Here is a 27,614-nt window from a genome sequence, read left to right as displayed (position 1 = left end):
TCTTCACATACCTGTGGAAAGAAATGTATTTGGACCCAAATTTCCCAAATGAGCATTTAAAGTCATTTAAAGGATGAAAAGGCTTTTAAAACATGAGCATGGAATTTACGTGCAGGTAAATCATTTTCTCAGAATTAAGCCTCAGTAATAGGATTAAAGACTAATGAGGGTTAAAAGAATTGTAATGAGGGCTTTCTATACAATAACAATTTAGTTGATAAGACTAGCTGATCTTCAGCCTTAACATTTGATTTCTTCATACCAAACTAAACCAAATGCAAGCACAAGTTTTAAGAAAGTTGTATTCAGCTATGTGCAACTATCCCCAGTGTTTCTAAATTGTCCATTCGACTGTGAAAATATTGCAACTCATAAATTATGCATTTGTTAGATCATGGTTGTTGTCAGGGTGAAGGTTCAGTGAGAGTATTGCTGCTAGTTGTAGTGAGCACATTATACTGAGTTTTGGACTTTATGAAAAGAGAAAAATAACATTATATAACACAAACACATTATCATGCCAAAAACCCAAAGACACAACCAAACAATAACCTCCTGGCCACTCTATATATATTCTTCAGAATTTCAACCACAATCTTCAAAGATCTGATAGCAATGGACAGAGAATCTTTACAGAAAATGTTCTAAACCCATAAAACGTCTTAAATTCACTGCTAAATAAACATGATGTGTGATAAATTATTTTTAAAATACCACCTACATAACAACAAATGCACATTAATAACTAATATATATATATATATATATATATATATATATATATATATATATATATATATATATATATATTATACATTTGTCAGTTTCTGAAAAAAAAACTAAAGTGGTCCTTGCCCATGCAAAACTCGCCATTAATGATGCAAGGGTGTTATGGGTGGTTGCCAGGGTGTTTTTTTTTTTTTTTTTTGCAATTCCTGAGGTGTCTGAGTGGTTGACACTGAGCGTCGCTATGTGGTTGAAAGGGTGTTCTGGGTGGTTCTTACTGACCCAAACCCCCAATTCTATACAATGTTTTTGTCCCTAGATATAGCTTGATATTGCTAGATATACCTCCTTCAATGTGAGTCTTTGGGATTTTTCCAGTCGTTTTATCATCTGTCAGGCTAAAGTCTTAAAGTTGGCAGTTATGGGCCGGCTGGCATGAAATTACATTTCGAAGGAGGAATAATGGCAAATTTGCGGTTGTGTTGGAGACATTTCACGCTTGAATTGCTGAGGTGATCACTACTAAATACAACGCGACTCGGATGCCTATGGAGCTTAAAACATATTTTTAAATGCAGATATCTTGGGATGTACAGCACAAGTATGTGTATTTACACTTTATATTTAGTGTATTGTGATTCAAAACGTTTAAATATTGTGATATTTTACTCACTCGTTTCTCAACGGCTACAGACTCACCATAAGCAAAATCCGTGATGTGCTATTATCATTGTGTTGAGATCGCTGCTCAATTTCCCCGGTAACCGGCTCTGGCTCGAGCAGCACAGCGGAAGAGGTTCATTTGTTATGTTTCTGCAGAACAAAAATGGGCTTTTCCCAATCAGTGGGCATTTTCAAGCCACTGAGATTCCCTACTATCATTGGATAGTGTAGTAACCAGTGGATGTTTCCAAAAAAGGATTGGCGTTTCTAAACTGAGATTCCCTACTTTCATTGGATAGTTTAGAAACACCCATCCCAGTTTGAAAATGCCCACAGACTGGAAAACATCCATTACTGTTCTGCAGAGACCTATACTTGATGAAAACTCACATTCAGATCTGCCTACACCCCGGTATGCAAAACCCTTTTTTCACAATCCAATCAACAGCCGATGGATAAACTCAAGTCCCCACCCTACATTTTTTTCTTGTTCGATAAGCTTTCACTCGGAAATACGTCACAATACGGAAGAAAAGTTGGTCGCAACTTCCGTTTCATGCCAATTTTAAGTCTGATCGCTTAAAAAAGTAAAAGCACACTGATCTTCAACAAGCCAGACGATTTGACATATCATTCATGTCAATAGCACAAACAATATGGTTAGGGTTGGGAGGGTTACTTTTAAAATGTATTCTACAACAGAATATAATTTGTAACATATTCCGTTAGATTACTCAAGGTCAGTAACATAATCTAAATAATTTTAATGACTTAAAAACAGATTTGTTTCACTTTTCACTATAAACTAGTTAATAACAAGTAAAACATTTGCCAGTACATTAAGACAAAATACACTTATATTAAAATTTTATTCTCTAAAAAAAACAAAAAGCCTAAATATTAAGGATGCACCGATATGGATTTCTGGGTTTCTGATACTGATAACCGATAATTCACAGCTCATTGTGGGCAATACTAATACCCGATATAAAAAAAAAAATAATAATAATTTTTAATCCTTCAACCTGGAACTGCTAGCTAATTCTTTAAAAACTTCTCATTTGAAAAATACGGTATGTGTCATTTAAAAGCTTGGCTCAGTGGGTCGCTCTGTCGCCTCACAGCAAGAAGGTCCCCAGTTCGAGTCCCAGCTCACCCAAGGCCTTTCTGTGTGGAGTTTGCATGTTCTCCCCATGTTCGCATGGGTTTCCTCCGGGTGCTCCGGTTTCCCCCACAGTCCAAAAACATTCAGATTAAGTGAATTGGAATTTCTAAATTGCCCGTAGGTGAGAGTGAGAGTGTGAATGTGTATGTCTGTGTGTGTGTGTTAGCCGTGTGATGAACTGGCCACCTGTCCAGGGTGTTTCCCTGCCTTCAGCTTGAGACAGCTGGGATAGGCTCCAGCAATACCTGTGACCCTACATAGGACAAGCAGCTTTAGAAAATGAATGGATGGATTTAAAAGCTTGGAGTTTGGACTTGCTGCTTAAGGTTTGGCAGATGTAACATGAACCAGCACAAATGTGCCTATAAAACATATGTACGCTGATTTGAATGAGAAATAAATGACTCATTTATATGAGTGTTTACGGTAATCCTGATGACTCGCTAACAGAGAGAGAATAATGAACTTCAAACAGACGTGATAATGCATTAAATAAAAATGAACAGCATGTAATGGAAATTATACAACAAAACACACAATACAAACGCTAAACTCTGTATACATGGTGTGTAATATTAATGACAACAGCCAGACTGTGTGTGCCGCGGTGTTTTGTGTGTGGAATGGAAGCGCATTCACTGATGCTTACAGCGCTCATCTGTGACATTTCCACTGTATAATTTATGAAACATGTACACAGCAATCATAATGGGAATAGGTAACATCATACAGATCGAATAGTCATGAGTCATAACGCTAGAAAAGTCTCAACTCATAAAATGCATTAAAAAAAGCAGATTAGTTTCACTCACAAACTAGTGTTTTTAGCCATCTATGATCCGTGTTAGATTGATTTGGGGCTTGTTTTAATCACAATGCTGTGCTGCAAATAATGATGTGCAATTTCCCACATTCTGTTTATGTTTCATGAAGTGATAAGCGAAAATGGCTACGTTCACATGTACACCAATACTCTGATTATTGCAATAAACAAAGTACAAGGAATAATTAGATGTTTACATGTTTTGGGCCAAACACTTCAGTCCCGTTTACATGCTACTTGCCATTACTTTGATTATTTGCTGAGAAATGTGCTGTTTTAATGCTTTTTTATAAATTAATATTTATTACATAAACAACTTGTTGCAAATAGGTCTCTTTAAATACAGCTTGGCATAAGGAAAATTTGTCAGTTAGTTTGTGAGTCTTTTTGAACGATTTATTAAAAGAACCACTTCATTAGAGTCATTTTCGACTTCGCTGGATGTGGTGTCTGTTTTGATTCACTAAAAAGAATCGATTCATAAGAGTCATTTGTTTGTTGGACTACACTTGTTGCTCTGTCTGTTTTGATTCACTAAAAAGAATCGGTTCAAAAGAGTAATTTGTGTGTGAATCGGAATACACACGATTGATGTTGTTTTGTTTCGCCCGTGAGCACAAACTCAAAGACGTGTTTCCTTCCCATTAATTTGCGGCATATGGTCTTTTTATCTTCGCAACATTCAATTCAGACTGCAAACGACATTCACAACTCAGGAAAATATGTTTTCTTTTGCCGTGGGGCTGTTGATGGGGGAGCACCACTGCTGGAAAACAGTGCATGGAACTGCCGTTTTACATGAAGCGGAAAAGTATGTGCAGCTTCTTATTTTTTGCGATGTTTTTGAACCTGTGCTTGAGTGGAACATGATCTGTCTGCAGCACTGGCGCAGGCGCACTTTGGTCAGAGTGGAAGAAATGCGATTTAAGCGTTTACATGCCAGCATAAAGTGATTAAAATTGGAGTACTCCACATATCTTACTGCAATTATCATTACTCTGTTTATAAGCATAATCGCAATATTGTTTACATGACCAACAGTTTAATCGCAGTATTGCCTTAATCACATTATAATCGCATTATGAGGGTGCAAGTAAATGTAGCCAATGATTGCCCCCAAGTAACAAACATACATGTTTTTGTCGCGTTTTCATTTATTAGCAGATGATCCCGAATTAATACCATATCACCTTGATATGCCTCACAGCTTCTGGCACACTGTAATTTGGAGTGACAAGACCAAAATAGAGCTTTATGGTCACAAAAATAAGCGCTATGTTTGGAGAGGGGTCAACAAGGCCTATAGTGAAAAGAATACCATCCCCACTGTGATGCATGGTGGTGGCTCACTGATGTTTTGGGGGTGTGTGAGCTCTAAAGGCACGGGGAATCCTGTGAAAATTGATGGCAATATGAATGCAGCATGTTATCAGAAAATACTGGCAGACAATTTGCATTCTTCTGCACGAAAGCTGCACATGGGACGCTCTTGGACTTTCCAGCATGACAATGACCCTAAGCACAAGGCCAAGTTGACCCTCCAGTGGTTACAGCAGAAAAAGGTGAAGGTTCTGGAGTGGCCATCACAGTCTCCTGACCTTATTATCATCGAGCCACTCTGCTTTGCATGACCTGGAGGCAGTTTGCCAAGACGAATGGGCAGCTATACCATCTGCAAGAATTTGGGGCCTCATAGACAACTATTACAAAAGACTGCACGCTGTCGTTGATGCTAAAGGGGGCAATACACAGTATTAAGAACTAAGGGTATGAAGACTTTTGAACAGGGGTCATTTCATTTTTACTTTGTTGCCATGTTTTGTTTTATGATTGTGCCATTCTGTTATAACCTACAGTTGAATATGAATCCCATAAGAAATAAAAGAAATGTGTTTTGCCTGCTCGCTCATGTTTTCTTTAAAAATGGTACATATATTACCAATTCTCCAAGGGTATGCAAACTTTTGAGCACAACTGTATATTGATCGTGAGAGATCAAGAGTTCAAAAGTCTGACTGCTTGGGGGAAGAAGCTGTCATGGAGTCGGCTGGTGCGGGTCCTGATCCTGCGATACCGCCTGCCTGATGGTAGCAGTGAGAGCAGCCCATGGCTCATATGTCCTCATAATAAAGGGGTCGCACAGCGATTGGGCCAGCCCGGTAGTTCTGGTACCACAGAGCGACAGCTCGGTCCAGTCCTGTGTTGACTACTGGAAAGTGAACGCGGTGTACAAATTTGACGCTTATCCAATGCTGCGAATTGACGAGTTACTCGATCGGTTGGGCACAGCTCAATTTTACTCGACGCTGGACTTAACAAAGAGTTATTGGCAGATCCCTTTAACTCCAATATCCCGAGAAAAAACTGCTTTTTCCACACTGTTCGAATTACACCAATTCGTGATGCTTCCGTTTGGTTTGTTCGGAACCCAGGCCATGTTTCAGCACCCTATGGACAAGATCCTCAGAACTCAAACAGCATATGCCGCCGCATATCTAGACGATATTATCATTTATAGTAATGATTAGTGGCGGCATATGCAACATCTGAGGGCTGTCCTGAGAGCGCTGCGACAGGCGGGACTCACGGCCAACCCGAAGAAGTGCGCAATTGGGTGGGTGGAAGTTAGGTATCTGGGGTTCCGCTTGGATCATGGGCAGGTGCATCCACAGGTTAAAAAGAAACGCAGTGATCGCAGCCTGCCCAGCGCCCAGGACCAAAAAGGAGGTAGGGCAGTTTTTGGGGTTGGCTGGCTACTACTGGAGGTTTGTGCCTAGTTATTCTGATGTCACCAGACCGCTGACTGACCTTACTAAAAAGGGGGCTCCCGATCTGGTCCAGTGGACAGAGTCGTGCCAACAGGCTTTCCTGAAGGTAAAGTCCGCACTTTGTGGGACGCCACTTTTACATGCACCTGACTTCTCTCTCCCCTTTATTTTGCAGACTGATCTATCTGACAGGGGGCTGGGGGCAGTGCTCTCACTGGTGGTGGGAGGGGAGGAATGGCCAGTGCTATTTATTAGTCACATGCTCTCCTTCAGTGAGACAAAGTACAGTACCATCGAGAAGGAGTGTCCTGCTCTGATCACACTCCTCTGCAGTGGCTCCACCGCATGAAGGACACTAACGCGCGGATCACCCGTTGGTATCTGTCTCTTCAGGATCTTGCACCGGCCTGAGTCAGCGGTGGGGGTATATGGCATGGGGGGGGGGCGTGGTCATGTGTTGGTCTGCGGGAGAGGGAGAGCAGTAAGGATCATCACCTGGGTTATGATTACTCTAGCACCTGTCTCTAATTATAGTGATGGCGGAGGGAGACCTGAAAAGGCACGCCAGAGCATCAAAGCGGGAAGAGAGCACCACGGACGAGCCGAGAGAAAGACCAGAAAAACAAAGAGCCCTGATTTTGAGTTGGCTATAAGCCGTAACTGTGAACATAAAAATAAAGACTGACCTTGACTGTTGGCTGTCTCCCGACTTCTCCATTGTTCACGAACACAGAACCTTTTTACAGTCGTGTTGTCTTTCATAGATCGTGAAGCTGCTCTGGAAAAACTGCGCTGGCTGAGCCAGACGGCTGCTGTCGAATCACTCTTTCGGTATTTTGATGGCATACGTCACAGTGACACGCTGGTGGTGCCGTTTCAAGTCGGACAAAATTTCTAACTGACATACACTGCTTCAAGTCAGGCACCGATCGGTCTGCGCAGCGCTGCATGAAGTCGAACACACCTATTCTCAGCTGCAAGCAAATAAACCATAACAAATTATCGGCAGTAATATCGGCAGTAATTCCATTATTGGCGCGATAATAATATTTAGGTTTTCCCGGTTATCGGCCAATAATATATCGGCTGATGATATATCATGCATCCCTACTAAATATTTTATGCAGTGTTGCTTCTAAAACAAGATAAAGTAAGTGTATCTTGTTTTAAAGGTTTTTAGATGTTTTTGCAGGAAAACAATTGTTGTAGGTGCATGTAAAAGGGCTATAAATAGCATTTTAGCTTAGCATAAAGCTAAATGTTCACATGAAGATTCAAACAAGGTGATCTTCTGCTGCTGCTCCAAACTTGAAAACCCCACAAAATGTGTACACAACCACATCTTTTTCTGATCGTATGTATGAGCGCTCTCTTTATTAAGCTCTCAAAGTAAAAGTTCCTCTTTGATGTCATATCCACCTTTTCACTCACAACAGTGCAAAAGCACCTGCTCGTATGAATGTAACACATCAAACGCTCCCCGGATCACATTGTTTAAATGGCTAAATGTTTTCTAACTGAATAGAATAAATATTACATGTAACAAATAAAAATTTTAATTCAAAGTAATCTTTTCAGTAAACAAAATAATTTTTTAATAGAACTGTTTTATGATTACCAATGATTTAATTGTAACTGTATTGGAATACAGTTACTAATAATTTGTATTCTAAATACGTAATCCCATTACATGTATTTCATAACAGCCCAACCGTGAATACAGGACATACCAAGTTTGTTCAATCTAACCCTAAGTAAAAGCAATTGTAATAGTGATTGTTGCCTTAGCAAGCACCACATATAAATGGAAATCATACAAAGATGGTGAAAAAGGGAGCTTTTCCTGGATACTCAACTTTATTATTATGCTAGAGTGACAACTGAGAGAAAGAGAAAAAATATTGAGATAGAAGCAGAGATGGAGAGGGACAAAAAGAGCTACTCCTCTGAGAGTCAACCAGCACTTCTCTGCCTCATGAATATGGAGACTGCTTGAGTTGCTCTCAGGTTGGAGAGGTGTGATGAATAATGTGTGTGTGTGGTTTGGCAGATGGGGGAGAGAGGGATCAGTTGGGATCGAGGGGGAGGTAATGAGAATGAAAGACAGCCATCTCACCCTGATTCCCGGAGCGCTCCTCTTTGCCTCCGCTTTCAGTCGAGTGGCTCGCAATGCCGGCTTGGTTTTCTTGTAATCCTGTTTTCCTGATAGAGAATGGAGCACACAGGTCATTTCTGCAATGACATATTCAGTTACATTTGCATTTTGACTTAGCTGAAAGCTTTTTTATTTAGTAGTTTAATGGTGTTCTAATAAAACTAATAAAATGAGTTCGCAACTGTCTTGATCAGTGTTCTATTAGGAATCATTAAACTAATGGAGTTTGCTGAAATATTCTTAGTTGGTCTTAATGTATTTGCCTATTTTAACCACTTAATTTTAGTCTGTTAACCTTCCGTAGTACCTTATACAAGATGAATTTGCATTTATTTAATTTATGCATGGCATTTTAGTTTTAAGGCTTATCTAAAATATACAAAGTGTCTGCTTTGTATATTTTGGATTGAACATTTGTGATTATCACAAACGTTCAATCCCACTTACACTCACTGGGCACTTTATAAGGAACACTTTGGTCCTAATAATGTGCCCTATGTGGTCTTCTGCTGTTGTAGCTCATCAGCTTAAACCTCTTTTATCAACAAGGTGTTTCCGAACTGCTGCTCACTGGATGTTTTTTTGTTTTTGGCACCATTCTGAGTACGGACTCTAGAGACTGTTGTGCGTGAAAATCCCAGGAGATCAGCAGTTACAGAAATACTCAAACCAGCCCGTCTGGCACCAACAACCATGCCACGGTCAAAATCACTCGTTTCTCCATTCTGATGGTTGATGTGAATTTCAATTGAAGCTCCTGACCTGTATCTGCATGATTTTACGCACTGCACTGCTGTCATGTGATTGGCTGATTAGATAATCACATGATTAGGTGCACAGTTGTTCCTAATAAAGTATTCAGTGAGTGTATATAGTCTATGTTAGGAAGAGCATGCTTCTCATATTATTACTGTAGTATTTAGTATGTATATTGTGAACAGTATGGTATACCCTGATGACCTACTACATTTGCCAAAATGTGCAGCATAACACAAAGCAAACTGCTTGGAATACTTTACTCAACTTGACCTTCCATTTCCAAGTGTGACAAATGAACCAGACATTTTATCAACCACAATTTTTATCATTCTCATTATTTAACTTTTGTTCGATTTTCGATCTATTTTTTTTTTTTTTTTTTTTTTTACACAAAATTGGATTAAAAATCACAAATAAACATTGTATTTCTGACATGATAACTGGACACCAATTGCTGCAACATAATGAGGTCATGTGACAACAATGTAACATGCTACTGTCTGAAACATTTATAGCTGCATAATGTGTAATGTTTCACATCCTATTTTTTCAAAATAGTAGGTAGTATACAATACAGTGTATACTGCATTATATGCAGTAACCAGTGCATTAGTATTCCATTCTGAACACATTAGTATGGTTAGTCTGAACCATAGTAGTTCACCTGAGTGGCAGTTATCAGTGAGCTTGTCTCACTGCACCAAACCCACCGGGCAAACCAGCCACCTGGAGTGCATGTGTGCAAGGTATGTGTGAGGTGCACAGTCTTTCTAATTAAAAACAAACAGGCGAAGGAAGAAAAGGGGGAAAAGAGAGAGTGAGTAAAGGAGGGGGCTGTCCTTGGTGGCTACGGCAGACCCAGGTCAGATTCAAGGTCTTTGCAAGAGCTGTTGACACACAGGGGGCGTTTCAAGTGCAACTCCTGCCTCATTAAGACTTATTTACATGGAGCAGGGGAAAGAAAGAGTGTCCTTATCCATTTTTACCCGCAGGCTGCAGGATTGAGTACTCTCAGATGCTGAAGCTAGACAATGACCACTCCCCAGGGACACAAAGGTCTCTCCTTCCTTATGGTGCACCTTCTGTGGGCACGAAGCAGGACTGCAAGAGGCCATTATCAGAGGTAAACATCCTGCTATTCTGTTCCAGTGCCGAATGAAGGGAGTTAAAGCTGGGTTGCTACAGACTGTGTTGTTAAATAATGAACACAGTGCTTGTTGGCAGGACTTTTGGAGTTCTCAGCTTGGTCTCTGTTTAACAGAGAAGTATTGTCTAAAAAATGGTTCTCAGCTGTATGTGACCCAAAAATGCCAATAAATATTTCACATAATTAATTTGATAACTTGATGTGTACAACTGGCACTGTCAGTACTTGGATCAGTACATTTTGGCCAGAAGGACTGATTTGTCTCATGGTAAAGTTTTTGCCTCCAGTACAAGTAGTTCCAGGTTCTAATCCTCCCTAATAAAAAAAATATTTTAATAAACGAAGAGTGCAGCTGTACGTCAGTGGATGTATATTATCAATGATAACACATCTGTTTGCATTTTGCTTTGCGACTTAACTGGAAAGGAGCGCGAGCTGCGTTGCGAGAAGAGCACACGTTTGAATGCACGTGACATTGCCACCCGCTTTCACTAAACTCCACTGATAACAACCACAATGAGCACTCATCATAACATTAAAAATAACAAACTCCAGTGCTGGATCGTCACTTATTATAACACACACAAACGAAATGGAAACTCGTGAGCAAGAACTGGAGATGTTTCTTCTGCATTAGACACTTACCTGATTAAAGGTATTTCAAAAAGTGGTGGGGACAAAATTGCCAAAGGCAAAAATTGGTAGGGACATGTACCACCTATAAATTATGTTTATGGATAGGGTTGCAGACAGCAAGGGGGGAAAAAAACAAGCAAAATGCAAATGGTAGCTTAGACAGGTTGCTTAAAGTCCCCTTAACCACAAAAGCCATTAACTAGCCAGGGATTTTCAATATTTTTGATTCAAAGGACCCCCAAATATGACGATCCCCTTGCGAGGGACCCCCTTCCCAAGATATAAAGGCAGCTATATATTTTCATGTATAAAAACCATATATACTGTATGAGAAAAATAGTAAGCATAATATTACAGACATTCAAATTTCTGTACAGACATTTCTAATTGTCTTGTATGTTGTCATTTTATTAAAAAAAAAATTATACACTGATTTGATTTACTGAATTGCTTACTTTAAAAACTATAGCTGTTAATAGTATTAATAAGAATAATAAATCTATTCATTTCCAACCAATCTTTAGAAAGCAGAATGAATGAAGTTATAATGTCAAATTCAGTAAATGTTATTTTTATTGCATTAAACCTAGAGAATAAATATCTTTATTATCTTATGATAACTTTAACAGCCCTAAAAATATATATTGTATTTATTTTTTTCTTTGAAATTTTCCACGGACCCCTAAGCACCCCCTTGCCTGGGGGACCCCGGAAACAAGTTTGAAAACCGCTGAACTTTGCAATGTACAAGTAATATAATTATAACAATAATATGAACTAGATTACGACCTAGTAGTTCACTTGCAACAAGGATGAATATGATTTGTGCAGTTAATTATTTGCTGTTGAGAGCATTAAATCACTGAAATTCAGATATTCATCAGAGACATTTAGCCAGAAAACAAAATTGTAAATGTTCCACTTCAGCCCATGTAATTTTAATAATTTTGTATATTGTTAGGAATATATGCAGTTCATAGTTATACTAATAAATTTATTGATTTTAAACTAAATTTTACTACAGTATTGAGTCAGCACTTGATGTCCAATATAAAATCTGGTGTTAAAAATGAAATCTGTTGAGAACCACTGAGCTAAAAAGAAAGATAAAATGTTGCTTCTTACTAGCTAACACTTTTTTTTTCTCTCAAATACATGAAAAAATAAATAAATAAATTAGAAAAAAGGCATATGGCAACACAACCTACTTTAGTATACATAAAAAAAAAAGGAATTAGGTTTTCCAGGGGATGAACAGACAGCCACAACATAATATCAGTGTCTTTCTATCTGCCTTTTTCTCTCACTCTCTCACTACAGCGTTTTACACATGCACCTGCAGAGATTTTACAAGTGTGGAAAGCAAACCTCATTTTGTTCCAAGCCAACTGGGACATATTAAGTTTCTTGAAACTTCCTGATGTGGTGTAAATAACCACAACAAACAGACTCAACCATCTGTTCCAAATGAATAGTTAATTGTAATCATATCATAGTTCGAAATAAATTGTTTATATAGCAATACTTCGTGGCCCTGCCAATATGCAGCATCACGCGCCATCACGTTCAATGAGGCGTTTCTCTCAGCGCGAGTACTCGCTGATGATGACTCTCCAGCCTTCTTGGCTTTGCTGTCTCACCGTGATTGCGCTCAAATTGGCCAGCAATACAGAGCCAGGCTTTGAACGCACCTTCAATCATTAATCACCATTCAGCTGCATCGCGGCAGAGCAAAACCTCCCCCGCTTATTTACCAACAGTGGAGAGGAGCTTCTCTAATATAATGTGGCACTGTTTCCTGTGGACTCCAGCAGTATGACTCCCTCCATACACACAGTGCTGTCAGATCCTGACAAGAAAGTGACAAGAATCAACCCATGGGACCAGGGGTACCTTTCAAAAGCTAGCACAGCTGACTTCACTTCTAAAAACATAACTCTTCATCCACAAACAGATTGCCCTTCCATATACTTCAGCCCAGCCCTTTTCTACTGTGATCTAGCTAATACAGAAATTGCATTTCATTACAGGAGAAAACAAGCTCTTTTGAGAGTGGCAGAAAGCTTTCTACAATTATTCCTTTTACTCCTATTCCAATTATTCCAATAATCCCAACTGGCCAATATTCAAAGCAACTTTTAAAATGAAACAACACTACTTTACACCTTGTTGGAAATATCCTACTGTGATTATCCATCACTATTTTACTTAAAGGCTAGGTCATTTTCTTAATAGTTCAGATGCTAGGGATGTGCACACATCCCTGAGTATTCGCGTACTTCGAAATGACAGCAATGATAAATCATGAAAATGCATTATCTTTATGACTTGGTTTTATTAACTTCAAAACATTTCATAACGATCCAGTGACAAAGTCCAGTAACAACAAACAACAAATGTGCTGAAATGGTGCCTCATTTTAATTTTGTGATTTGTTATGGTGGCATTAGGGTGGTACCTTGTGGTCTGATTGGTTAGACGAGGGGCGGTAACCTGTGTCATGACTCTACAGGGTGCCGTTCTGTCTGGGGTAGCAACAGCACTGAACACTTTATGGAGAGTATTAGAGGATGTACACACAGGATTTGTTCTTGCATTACAAAAAACCTAGACAGAGCACAACTGAATGGAACAGAATGCATTGTCTTTAAGGAATAGTTCACACAAAACTGAAAATTCACATTGTTTACACACCATTGTATTGTTCTAAACCTGCATGACTTTCTTTCTTATGTGGAAAACAAGATGTTTTATTGAATACCACATCTTCTTTTGATGTTTAAAAGGCAAGGTAAAAATGCAAGTCACTGTGAACGCATCAAGACATCAAGATTTTCAATGAAAAATGACTTAAATTCTGGGTTTTTTTTTTGTTTTTTTTTTCTAGTATGGTACGGCTTCGGAAGACAAGGAATATAACACAGGAGAGGCATACAATACTTTTATGATAATTTTGGGTCCTTTTTAAAGCTTTAAAGTGAGGCACTATCCACTGCCATTGTTCTGAAAACATGGGCTGTCCTTTTGCGTTCTGCATAAGGCCCCAGTCACTACACGTCGCGCTCCATTCACTCCCATTCAAACGCATCGGTAACACATTACAATAAGGTTCCATTCGTTAACATTAGTTAATGCATTAGGTATCATGAACTAACAATGAACAATATATTTTTCACAGCATGCATTAATCTTTTTTAATGTTAGTTAATAAGTAATAAGTAATAAAAGTTCATAGTGCATGAACTAATGTTAACATATACAACTTTTGATTACAAAAAGTGCTACTATATGTTAAAATTAACACTAACTAAGATTAATAAATGCAGTAAAAGTATTGTTCATTGTTAGTTCAAAACTAATGTTGTTAACTAATGTTAACAATTAGAATCTTATTGTAAAGTGTTACCAACACATCTGAACGTGGGAGACCAGAAACGCAAGATACAAAGAAATATCGTGTCCCACAGTGGAAGAAAGTTTAGAGTTTGGTGAACTTGTGAATCCGTATGATGAGAGGACGTGTGAAAAATAAATGATTGGAACACACTGACCTCTTGGCTTAATACAAATAATATATATTTCAAATCTGCATGTTTTATTGTTGCAGTTAATTAAGTAGACAATGTACACTCACCGAGCACTTTATTAGGAACAATATGCTCCTAATAAAGTGCATGACGTGGTCTTCTGCCTATCCGCCTCAAGGTTCAAAGTGTTGTGCATTTAGAGAAGCTATTCTGCTCACTACAGTTGTACAGAGTGGTTATCTGAGTTACCGTAGCCTTTCTGTCAGCTCGAACCAGTCTGGCCATTCTCCGTTGACCTCTCTTATCAACAAGGCATTTCTGTCTGCAGAACTGCCGCTCACTGGATGTTTTTTTTCTTTTTTTTTTTTTTTGGCACCATTCTGAGTAAACTCTAGAAACTGTTGTGTGTGAAAATCCCAGGAGATCAGCAGTTACGAAATCACTGAGATCACATTTTACCCCCATTCTGATGGCTGATGTGAACATTAACTGAAGCTCCTGACCCGTATCTGCATGATTTTATGCATTGCACTGCTGCCACACAGTTGGCTGATTTGATAAGCGCATGAATAAGTAGGTGTACAGGTATACCTAATAAAGTGCTCAGTGAGTGTATTTGAACATTTGTAATACAATATTATATATTATTTCTGATTATATTATTTACTTAAAGGCGTGGCATCATGTCCTTGTCTGTTGTGTTGTCCGAAAACAATTCCCGTGCTAAAAGCCTAGTGTGACTGCCCCTTAAGAAAGAAATGTATACAGGTTTGAAACAACATGAGGGTGATAAAATTATGACAGAATTTTCATTTTTGTGTGAACTATTCCTTATAGATGCATTTTTAAAAGTTGAACTGTTTTTTTTTTTTTTTTACATCCTAAAAATACAACATACATATCGAAAGATGCTGTAAAAACAATGGGATGCAATTCAACTATGTGGCATGGGGGGGCATGGTCATGTGCCTGATCGCCAGAGAGGGGGCTGGCGCTGCAACCTGCCTGGAACCCACCCCACCCGTGGCTCTAATGAAGATGGGGCCGGACAACGACTCAGAGGCCTTCCTGGACCTCTTTGAAAAGACGGCGGAGGTATGGAAGTGGCCTTCCGACCAGTGGGCAGCCCGTCTATGGCCCTTACTCTCCAGAGAGGCACAGCTTGCGGCACAACAACTTCCCGCTGCCAGCCTCCTTAATTACCAACACCTGAAGAAGGCCATCCAGCAACGGGTTGGTCGTAGCCCTGAATAGAGCCGTCAGCTCTTTAGGTCCTTGGCAGAGGACTACATGGCGGCATTTCCGGGTTGGTTGCAGCGCCAGCCCCCTCTCTGGCGATCAGGCGCATGACCACGCCACCCCATGCCACAAACGACTAAATATTTCATTCTGTGCATATCTACATAGACCATAAAATAACAACTTCCCCCAGAGAATACTGTTGAGTGATCAAAATTACAGAAATGCACACCCCTATCGGACCCTAAATAATAGAGTTACATCACAGAACATCACAAAAAGTCAATCACAATTCTGTTTCAAGCAATCTGCCTGACAAACCTGAAAGTGAAACTACTGCGTGCACCGTGGCCAATCAGTACATATTTGATGTTTAAAGTACTGTTATGGGAAGCTGGATTTTGGACCAATAAAAGTTCACAGTGGTCGGGCTACCCGCCATGATGCCACAGAAAAAGAATGTCCTGTCGCTGGCTGGTTAGGACAAAACCTCTGATTAACAGGGGCCTGGGTAGCTCAGTGAGTAAAGATGCTGACTACCACCCCTGGAGTCGTGAGTTCGAATCCAGGGCGTGCTGAGTGACTCCAGCCAGGTCTCCTAAGCAACCAAATTGGCCCGGTTGCTAGGGAGGGTAGAGTCACATGGCGTAACCTCCTCGTGGTTGCTATAATATGGTTCGCTCTAGGTGGGGCGCATGGCGAATTGTGCATGGATGCCGTGGAGTATTGCGTGAAGCCTCCACATGCACTATGTCTCCGCGGTAACGTGCTCAACAAGCCACGTGATAAGATGCGCGGATTGACGTCTCAGACGTGCAGGCAACTGAGATTTGTCCTCCACAACCCGGATTGAGCCAAGTCACTACACCACCACGAGGACCTAGAGCGCATTGGGAATTGGGCATTCCAAATTGGGGAGAAAAAAAAGAAAAAAAAAACCCTGATTAACTTGGTGTGAGTAGTTTTGGTGCAATAAAATTATTTTATACTTTAATGCCATTTAGTTGCATCGAAATTGCGTGAACAGGCCTTTACTGTATGTGCACAATATCATTCCTGCACTTACCGATATACACAAACTAGGAGTGGACAGAGGTCAAAATCAAGAAGTTTGTAAACAAAATAACACAAAGTTTTTGTCTTTAAAAAGAAAGAGGGCATATCAGCATGCAGCAATACTTGGCTGACTCAAACACACGAGAACGATTTGGAACTCACAATCACATCACATCAAAAGCCTTGAACCACAACAGAGATATTAAAACCATACACAGATCCACTGAGTGCACATTCACACACAATGATCCTCACAAACAGGGAGAGTTAATAGGCAGGGATGTGTCTGAGTATTTGCTCATGCGAATAATTGTTGGACAAAGACAGAGCGGATGGTGTGAATGATCTTGACTCAAGGGGGATGACCACACAGACCCGATGAACCTTTTTGGTGCATGGCAGTTCTCTGCAGTCCATTATGGGGCTTAATAACAGTATTTAAAGTCACTACACCAGCCATACAAGGTACTTGACATCACAAAAGCTTTCCTCCTTAAGAAAAAAAGATAGCAAGACCTGTCAGGATAAAATTATCTTCCCATTACGATCGAAAATTACGATGTGTATTCTCACTTTGTGCTGCTTTACACTATTTTTTTTTTTATTTTTTTTAAACAGCGATTCTCAGAAATAAGATGATATAGACTTCTTTTCAAACCAAACTGAGGGAGGGCTGGGGGCACTCAATTGTTCACAACCTGCTTTTATGTCTTTGAATTGATGAGATGGAAAAGAAAGAAAACAAAATGGTATATGTCTGAGATTCACAGGCTCCAGCGGGAGTTCAGCTTGTTACGTTGCTGGCATAGTCATGCAGCACTGGCACGATAAGGCAAGGTGATAGAGCAACGCAAGTTAAGTAGTCCTGCTAAGGGGTGCAATATGCACTCATATTAAATCATGCTTATGAGATACGTTCTTTCTGTGGGAAGATGATCTTGGTAATAGATATTTTTAGTGCAATCACAAAACTACTGTTAGTTAGTCTCTTGGAAAGTCGGTAAGAATCCCATCCACATAAAGTAATGAGTATGATGAACTTTCAAAAGCAAAATGTAGGGTACAATGAGACTGAAAGCATTACATACTGTATATTTTGAGATGAAATTCTTGCTTATCATTTTTTTAGGATCTTTTTTAAAAGATAATTTAACACTTTGGGACCAGAAAAAAAAATAAAATAAAATACCGTAAAGGGGATACATTTTGCTGCATTGTACCCTACATTCACTTTATGCATGCATGTTCACCAAAATCTGTTTCTGTGTGCTGAGCTGGATTTGCAATTTGATTCGTTTACATTTAGATTAAACTTATGGATTTGGGGGGGCGCTTTTATCCAAAGTGACTTACAGTGCATTCAAGGTATACATTTTGCCAGTATGTTCCATTTTCTATCAGTTGAGCTACAGGAACATTCAGGATACATGTCACTTATACAGCTTTGCTAGTTATTTACAGCACTGTTTTCCCTTGTGCAGCCCCTAGCAACCATGCTGACTTGCTCTTAGGAAACAACCCCATGTTCCTCTCGCCACCACAGCTGGCATGCTAACAGGTAGTACACATGATCGATAGGCCGAATAGTGCCTTGGTTAAGAAACTGAGTTTGAGGAAGCCAAACTAGTGATTGAGGTTGCATTGGGGAAATTTTTGCCATTGAACTTGACTGATAAAATAATAAAAGAAAGACAATATGTGAGGGTAAAAGGGTGTTCATCCTGTCAAAGACTTAAACTAGAATATTCTTATCCAGCTAAAAAAACAAACAAACAAAAAAAACTCTTAGAGACTCTAGACTTTTAGGCTATCTATTCACATCAATTCCCAGATGCTTGTTTTCATGGGTTACATTCATAAGTAATTTAATAACTTGTGCTTGAAATGGAGAAAAAGCAACATTTCAAACTCTCTTTAATAAACACTGGAACAAACATCCATATTTATAGATAAAGCCATGGGAAAGCGCAGAGATTCTCACCGATCTGTTTACGGTACTGATCGACCGGCTGCTTGACAGAACTTGCATCCTTTTTTCCCATCGTTCACCTAAGAAACACACAGAATGAAAAATATGTGTGTATGAGAGAAGAGCAAGAGCAGTTAACAGTGAAAAATTTACAGGAATAGTTCACCAAAAATATAATTTAGTTACCCTCAAATCATTATAATCCTACATGCTGTTATTTTCAAAAGGAACATTTTTGAAGACTTTTCACACAGCTCGTTAAGATACAATGACAGTTTATCATGACCTTATCTGTCAAGCTCCAAAAAACCCCAACACCATTAAAGTACCATAGTCCATATGACTTGTGTACTATATTTAAAGTCTAAATCCAAACAATAGCTTTGTGTGATCAAATACTTAAAAAAAAGTATTTCAAATGTAAAACAGTACTGTAGTCCTCAAGCATAAATTTGCTAAGGATATGTCTCTAAAGGGAAAATACTAAATCAATGAAGGGCTGTAAATACTTGTGTACAGTGCTGGGTTTTTTAATTCAGATCACTTCTGAATTATAATCTTTGCAATGATTACAAATTAAATTACTAGGATTTTAGTCAGCAAGGTAATCTAATTTGATTGCTTTTGGATTACTTCTGACCTAATTCTTGTTTATTTGATGTCACGTGTATTTCAGTAGGATAAGATGGTACCATTCTGACATAATGTTGCTTAAATGCATAAAAGAAAACTTTAAAATAAAATAAAAAACTGTCTCAAAAGCGCATTCATGTACATTTTTGAAGACATGTACAAAAGCAATTAGCCAAACTAAAAACTAACTTTACTGCACTAATGCAATAGGTTCAGCATTTACGTGTGGATTACCGCTCCATCTTCAGTATGACCAGCTGGCTGATGACTCGTATCCGGTCTGTGTATGCAATTCCACAACCACCCCTCTTTACACAAACACTCCAAGACTTACCAAATGTATATCAGCAGTAGGCTTATTTAGAATGAAAATTTAATTTCAAATAAAAAGAATTAGAGGGATCAATAAATTATGAAAAATTTTCTGCAGTTGCTTGATTAATTTGTAATCATGTAATCCATAAAAAGTAACTAATCTGATTATTACAATTATTTTAAAATTTAATTAAATCTATTTAATCTGATTGCATGTAATCTGTTACTACCCAGCACTGCTTGTGTATGAATGGGCATACTAACAATTTTGACCTGACAGTTAGACATTGCTTATCTAAAAATCACCAGTGATGTCCATCTACACTGTCAGAATTCAGCATTCCTTCTCAAATTGCTGTAAGACCCATGAGTGTTTGTGCAAGAGAGAAAGTATCTTGAAACTAGAAAGAGGAATTTTATGTGAGGCACATCCCCAGAGATGGCAAGGGACTTCAAGAAATTCAATCATGTGAAGGTCAATTTGAAAGTCTCCCCATGACTGCAAGCATCCTACACTTAGCCTAGTGATTTTGTGCTGAATTGCTCCATGCTGAATTTCTTTGGTCAAGCGTCCATGTTTTAAATTATTCAATGTATTCAAGGTGCACTCAGTAATTTTTTTCCCCATTAAAAAAGTTTTACTCCTAAAGAAATTAATTGTAATTTTGAAACATATGTATAAAATCATGACCATTCACATGTGATGAAGATACCTGTCATATCAGTAACCTTATAAAAGCTGTATTATTCTACATGGAGAGGGTCCCCCACATGGGGGCTGCCATGTTAGAATCACATGACCAGTTGAATACTGCTCGCCTAATCTCAGTAACCATCCTGTTATTGGACACTTCCACTCTTTGATTAAATTAATCTTGGCTGACTGTGAATAGTGAATTTCTACAACGGCATCTGTAACTAAAAACTATCGATTTGGATGATGCTGCATCCACGTCGCTAGGTGTCACTGTAACTCCAAGATGACACTAACAAAAAAGTTGTTGAGTGCACCTTTAGCTAGACATTGGCAAAATAAATTATCAGTTCACCTCATAGTCTTCATATACATTACTGTGCAAAAGTCTTAGGCACATAAGGTGTTTCACAAAAGCATTTGTCTTAAAATGGTTATTTATATTTTCAGCTTTAGTGTGTCAATACGAAATATAAATGTTAGACTCCCAAACATTACTTTTGCAAATAGAAAAGATTAGAATAGAAGAACAGGGAGCACTGCAACAGATGTCATGGTCCCCACAAAGCCCCCCACTGAACATCATGTCAGTCTGAGATTACTTAAAGGAATAGTTCACCCAAAAATGAAAATTTGCTGATAATTTACTCACCCTCAGGCCATCAAAGATGTATCTGAGTTTCTTTCTTCATCAAAACAGAATTTAAGACTTTTAGGATTTCATTTCAGGCCTCCTCCTTTAAACAATGCAAGTGAATGTACTCCATTTTTTGACAGTCCAAAATGCATATTTAGGGTGCATCAAAATAATCCACACGACTCCAGTCGACAAATAAAGTTCTTCTGAACCCAAATGATTGATTATTTTGAGAAACAAAACAATACTCATATACTTTTTAACTACAAATGTTCGCTTCCGTACATCTGTGACGTGCGCTCATGAGAGGGATGACGTAAGCTTGTTGGTAAGGTCACACGTCACGTGGAGGAGGAGTCAGGAAGCGCATCATTGTTTACATAGTTTATTTTTTAATTATTATTTGGAAATTACGTCTTAAAAGTCTTAAATTCTGTTTTGATGAAGAAAGAAACTCAGATATATCTTGGATGGCCTGAGGGCGAGTAAATTATCAGCAAATTTTCATTTTTGGGTGAACTATTCCTTTAAAGAGACAGAAGCAATTGAGACTGAGGCGAATTCTCCAAGAAGCTTGGAACATCCTATCTGCCAACAACCAAGAAAAACTGTGTCCAGGTGTACCTAGGAGAATTGGTGCTGTTTTAAAGGCAAAGGTGGTCACACCGAATATTGATTTAGCTTTTTTATGTTTACTAGACTTTGTATGACATTAAGTGATAAATAAAAACTATTTATGTCATTATTTTTTGAAGACATCCTCACTATGCAACATTTTTCACAAGTGCCTAAAACTTTTGCACAGTACTATAGATAATGATTTACATGCTTGATTGAAACTTTCTATATGATGTCACAGAATGCAGAGAAAATTATCTAGTTGCCATATGTATGATTTGTAGGTGTCTGATCATTCAATGCACTTTTAAAGTGGTTATAACACTGCAAGACTGTCCATTTATAGTAAAGGGGCATACACTCCATCTCATTTTACACTACTCTGACTTTTCCCGATAGAGATCTCAGATTGATTTCCATAGCAACTGAGATGAAAAAAAACTGAAGGGAAATCTTATGATGTATGCTTTAATGGTTAGTTTGAAGGGAAATGGAAATTTGAAATTGGTAATGGGTTAAGTGCATTAAGGCATTAGCAATACTTATAGCCTCATAAGCTGTTTTTTATCGTCAGCTGGTCAGGGAGCCCTTTATCAAGATTCTATTCTCCTTACAATACTGGGAAAAAAGGATGCATGAGCCAAAGGGCACGTCTATGTTTCTGATCATGTTTAAACCTCTCTGACCTATTCTCTCCCTGAGAAATTGACTCCCAGACCTTCGACCCGATCCGTTTTGGCTCATAAGCCGTAGAGATCTCCTGAGGAAAGGTGTGCAGAGCCCAGTAACACTGATTAGCATGGAAAACAGCGAAGAGCTGCAAGAAGTGCAGAGGTGCATGTAAACAGAGAATTGCAAGGCTGTTTTCATCCTTACTTGCGGCATGACTGTGAGCTGAAATCTCCCCTATGGTTGTCTTTGCAAAATGAGTTCAAGGGTCGCCTCAGCATCCCAGTTATGATGTCTTCAATCTTTACTTTAAGTTGATGTAATTACAAGGTCTCCACTTACAGCAACAAAGTAGGAGAAAAGGAGCGAATTACTTTCCCAAAGAGACCGGAGGAAGAGAACCATTGCTGTGTTTACACAACATGGTTTGAGTCAAGCCCAGGGGCATGACCTACAGTGACCAAATGCTTACTTTGTAATGAGTGTGACCACTGAAGGAAGTTGACATGGGCTGCTAAGTGGCGTACATGCCCATCTTCTAGAAACCTCTGTCCTGTTCTGCCCAGATACCCTCTGGCGTTGTAATCTGTGATGATTCAATCAGGGGCCAGGAAGTAACAGGGTCACAGAGTGTGCTATTTGGTCAGCTCTGACCAAGCAAAATTCCTCACCTCACAAGAGAGCATTTAGCCTAGATGTGCGCAAAAGATACATAATTACATGAAAGCTATTTTACACAACATTTTGTAAAGCTAATAAGAGATACAGATGAAATATTCTAATACTTGTAAATCTTCAAAGATTACGGTCTCCAAATTGCAAACAACATAGAAAGTTGAGTGAGCTGTGGTCGATGCACAAATAGATGGAGGCAGCCGTGGGCTGTGTGTACCAGCACTTTGATACTCAAATTGAGACCAGAATCTTTTTTCAGAAGCCAAACTACAAAGGTTTCAGTTTGAACGAGATTTAAGATTAAAATAAGCACCTCGGGCATTTCTGTGTGTGTTTTTTTTTTTTTTATGAAATAAAGAAAGAAAGCACTAAGCATTTTAGTAATCAAGTGTTCAATACAAACTGTGAAGGTTATCATGATTTCAGCCAGGAGCAGAAATATGACTGAATTCAACCTCATTATAAAAAAAATAAAAATAATAATAATAATAATCTGAATAACTATGGGAGATGTGAGTTCAACCGTGAAATGAATGTAGAAATAGAGACCTGTTAATTTCACAGATGAAAATCTCAATATGTGGGATAAGAGATATATATATATATATATATGCGCCTCTTGGGTTTACTGGCAGAAATGCTATGCTTTATCAATCAGTATAAGCACAATGCATAAGTGAGCCACTATGTAAATTCCTTATTTAAAATAAAAAGGGGCAACAGCTGAAAATGAAGGGTGAAAATTGGCTTTAGTAGCGAATTTAACCTCGACATGTGATTCCCTCCCTTTCCTCGTGTTTATCTAAATGCCACGTAATGCAAATGCATCAGATCTAAACTGGTTTCCCATGTTCATCCTGCCAACGAATCATGCAGTTCCTGGACTCTGACCTGAAGCACAAACAGTCCAATCAATACACAGTGAGCGCAACAACTGACCAATCGCAGACTACGCTGGAGGCGGGCACTTAATCAAAAACGTTTGTTTGTATTCTTTAGGGAAGTGTAGCGTGACAGATGGCTAAAATGAAGCTTTTTTGTTTCTCCGCTAAATACCAGATATCTAAACGCAAGGAAAAAGACTAAGTTGAGCAAAACGAAAGAGTTATGCCCGAGAGCACAGACTTACTACTTATAGAGCGGAAGAATCTGTTCCGTAGTTCCTGGTTCAGTCTCGTCGATGTCAAATGGATGTTCGATCCAACCAATCAGTAGTTATTCCCTCCTTCTGTAAATCCTAAAACGTCATCAAGAGGGCGAGTCCGCAAACTAAACCTTCAAATCTACACTACCAAATGCACTGAAGGAAAAGACTGAAAAATGAAAAATAATCAAGAATAAATAAATAAAAATTAAAAGAGACAGAAAGAGGGTCATTTACAAAAGTTTATGTTTATTTAATAACATTTTAAATTAATATTATAACTTCATATAATATTTAGATTTGTATATATTTTAATATTTAATATAATTTAATATTTTATAATTATATTTATAATTTTTAACAATTTACAAACAGCATGTTTACATTCCTCTTTGAGAGAAATTTGTCAAAGTGTGTGTGTGCGCGCATGTGTGCGTGCGTGTGTGTGCGTGCGTTTGTGTGTGTGCGAGCGTGTGTGTGCGTGCGTGCGTGCGTGCGTGTGTGTGTGTGTGTGTGTGTGCGTGTAAACATCCTTAAAACAAGATATCAGTTTTATTTTGTGTTATAAAACAGTTCTTTCTATTTCAAAATGAAATTGAGTTGTTTGATTTGTTTACAGAGAAAAAAAAGTAAAACTGCATGAGATTCACATTAGCAGTCAGAAGTATTTATAAAATTATAAAATGTATGAAATGAATGGGAAGCATTAGTTTAAAAAGAGAGTTCTATGAAGAAAACTTGATTGCAGTCTGTTATGAAAAATTTAACGTCTATCTTTTTTCTTCGAATATACTGAATAGATTTATTGGGAGCATACAAAGTCAAATTTCGTATTATTTTTTAAGCAAAGGGGCAGAAAGCATTGTTTTATTTCAGTCATGCTTGGGTGAAAGGCTTCATCATTATTTCTTAATTGTGCCAATGATAATTTATCAGATAGATAAATAATGATGTCATATATTGCCACAGGAAATCATCTAAACAGAAGTTATTTCTGTTTATTATGTATGTTCTGTGTCGCTGAAAGTTGGCTCCTGTGGCCTGTGTGATATTTTGCCTGATGGTGAATGTATTTTAAACGTATCTCTGGAAAGCATGGAATATCAGTTTCTCTCTGAAGGTAAACAGTTATGTGTCTACCTATTTATTTATTTAGCAGTTTTACTACAAATAGTTAGTGATGCTTATGTTATTATATAGGTAAACCTGTGAAGTAAACCTATTTTGGTCTTCATAAATAATTTAGCAAAAGAAGTAAGCATATACAGTATGTGTACAATTCTATGTAATAATGTATGGCTTTAACATTAACAGTTTAGATGTAACAGCAGTGCTTTGGATTAGTGAATTATCTGACTTGAAATAGCATTGTGTTTTTTCAGTACAAGTTCCACTTAAACCTACATTGTTTTACCTAAAAATAATGAATAATGAATAAGAAAAAGATTTGTATAAGCTAATTATTTTTGTGTCAGTGATCAATAAATCAATCATCAAATCAATAAATTTCATCAATTGTACAAATAAACTGGATCATGAAAACATTAAACGAGGAGTCTGTTTGCTGGTCCATTCAAATGAAAAACTAATCCTATGTCCTATACTTAGCTCAGTTATGATTTTCTTCTTTGAGATACAGATACACAGTGAGTACACATCTAAGGTCAATGGTCAAAGGCAGTCTACGATTATCGGCCAGTAATCTATATTTCTGTCACTGAGTTTACATTCACACAATTCACATGTATGTTGATTAAGCTTTTATAAGACTGACACAATATTTAAAAATGTGTTCTAAGTTGTCTGCATGTAACACATGAATGCTTCACATACAGCATCTCGGGAAGAAGGCTAATTTACCTTAACAATCCCAGGTGTTTGTGCCGCACAATTTTTACACAATGCTTTGAAATTCTCAATGTGAAATTTCACAATAAAAGAGAAAGAGAGAGGGAGACAGAAAAAGAGAAACAGCAAGAGACCAACTTGTTTTCTTCTCTACTCTCTCTTTTTTGTTGGTATTTAAAGCTAATTTCCATTTCTTTTGTTTGTGTTGAATTTTGCCTGCATAATTGCATCCTGTCTTATTGCTGCCTGGGGCAGTGTGGGTTATGGAGAGGCTTGCCACTGCTTGTAACTTATTGAAGTTTAAAATGATTTTCTGCTCTCCTATGGGAAGCTGATTTGAGAGCAGCACAGCAGTAACTAATAGATTTAATCTGCTTATAATGAGCCTGTATAACACATTATTTACTCAGTAGAGAAAACTGATACAGAGAAATTTAACACCACTTTGATAGGGTGACACTAGTGACATTTGCAGATTAAACAAATGACTTGTGCTGGCCTTTGGAAATCATTGTATCATTGTTTGTCCCTATTGTGAAGAGAGTGGGGTAGAAATATTTGTGTCCACGTGTGCTGTACTGATTCAATAGCTAAAAGGGTTCAGTCAGTTATTTGAAACATAAATAAATGTTGTTTCATCTATTTGTAGCTTTTTGCACGCAGTAGTACAAGGACTCTGGGCAAAAGTCTTTTTCAAATATTTAAATAAAGCTTTCCACCTTCGTTGAGGGAAAGACTTTGGAATACTTGCTTAGCATGTGTTTTGCATAATTAATTTTCTAATTTGCATGCAGCACCCAGTCTATTGTGATTAATTCAGAGAGGTTAAGCTTTACTACAGTACATTCTTTGGAATGGAAAAATTATGATTTGCTTGAATCTTTGGGCGTTAGTGGTATATAAACTTGTTTTGTTTTCCTCGGCAAGCTGATTGCATTTAAAAAGACATATTTATGTCACACATGACTGTAATTAGTCCATGAAAAGTCAAAGAATCCATCCTTTATCATAAGTAGCAAATTAAATCTCATTCACACGTGATTCTGCAATACACTCCGCACTGAATCATCCTTGTTTGCAATACGGCACTGTTTCATCCTCAGAAAATAACCAGACGTGGCAGACAAATAGCAGGTCCTTGTTAAGGATTGATAAGATATTTCTCAGCAAAGATTTAGCAAAATCTATTTAAATCTTTTTATAATTGCACTCTGTATAATTAGAGCAAGGAAATGTACCATCCATATGAAAGCAACAAGTTTGACATGACAAACTCATCCAAGTCATTATATTCCTTTTGATTCCTCTTTAATTAGAATTTTCAAGCAGGAACAAACTTTTCTTTATATAATAACAACAATATATGGAACGACGGTCGAAAACTGTATTGCTCTGAATCTTGCTTGTTACACAACTTCCAAACACTCTCACATCTTAGTGAAACATCATGTTAAGTAACAGCAAAAACATAATAAAAGCATACATAATAATAGTACACACATTCTTCTTAATTGTAACAAATAAAATGCACTAAAATTATAATTTAACAGTACTTTACATTCTCATATTTACATATTGTATTTGACACAGGTAATTTCAGACGTCCTGTGAGATGAGCAAACTTTAGTCAAGCATAACAAATGCTTTTTTTAATTTATTTTTGATTTCATGACATTCTATGGCTAGGCACTGTTTACATTCATGTTCATGCATTTGGCAAACAGTTTCATCCAAAGCAACTTACAGTA

At 38.0% G+C, this 27,614-nt stretch overlaps 1 protein-coding gene across 2 annotated transcripts in view; it reads right to left on the bottom strand.

Moving 5' to 3' along the window:
- The window catches only part of LOC127424827 (triple QxxK/R motif-containing protein), a 42,564-nt gene extending 18,461 nt beyond the window's left edge, over positions 1 to 24,103 (bottom strand). Inside the window, exons 1-4 of one of the 2 annotated variants that reach the window (XM_051670282.1) lie at positions 24,004 to 24,071; positions 22,672 to 22,890; positions 18,646 to 18,713; positions 8,262 to 8,347 (exon numbers count right to left, since the gene is read on the bottom strand). In XM_051670282.1, the coding sequence (XP_051526242.1) occupies positions 8,262 to 8,347; positions 18,646 to 18,706 (147 nt within the window). In that variant the 5' untranslated portion in view covers positions 18,707 to 18,713; positions 22,672 to 22,890; positions 24,004 to 24,071. Of the gene's footprint in view, positions 1 to 8,261; positions 8,348 to 18,645; positions 18,714 to 22,671; positions 22,891 to 24,003 lie in introns of both variants that reach the window. The other variant, XM_051670280.1, reaches the window with a different exon arrangement.
- Between the last annotated feature and the right edge of the window lie 3,511 nt (positions 24,104 to 27,614).

The sequence above is a fragment of the Myxocyprinus asiaticus genome, chromosome 34, assembly GCF_019703515.2.
Source record: "Myxocyprinus asiaticus isolate MX2 ecotype Aquarium Trade chromosome 34, UBuf_Myxa_2, whole genome shotgun sequence".
Classification (NCBI taxonomy): domain Eukaryota; kingdom Metazoa; phylum Chordata; class Actinopteri; order Cypriniformes; family Catostomidae; genus Myxocyprinus; species Myxocyprinus asiaticus.
The sequence above is the reverse complement of the archived record's forward strand: the minus strand, read 5'-3'. Positions and strand labels throughout refer to the sequence as shown.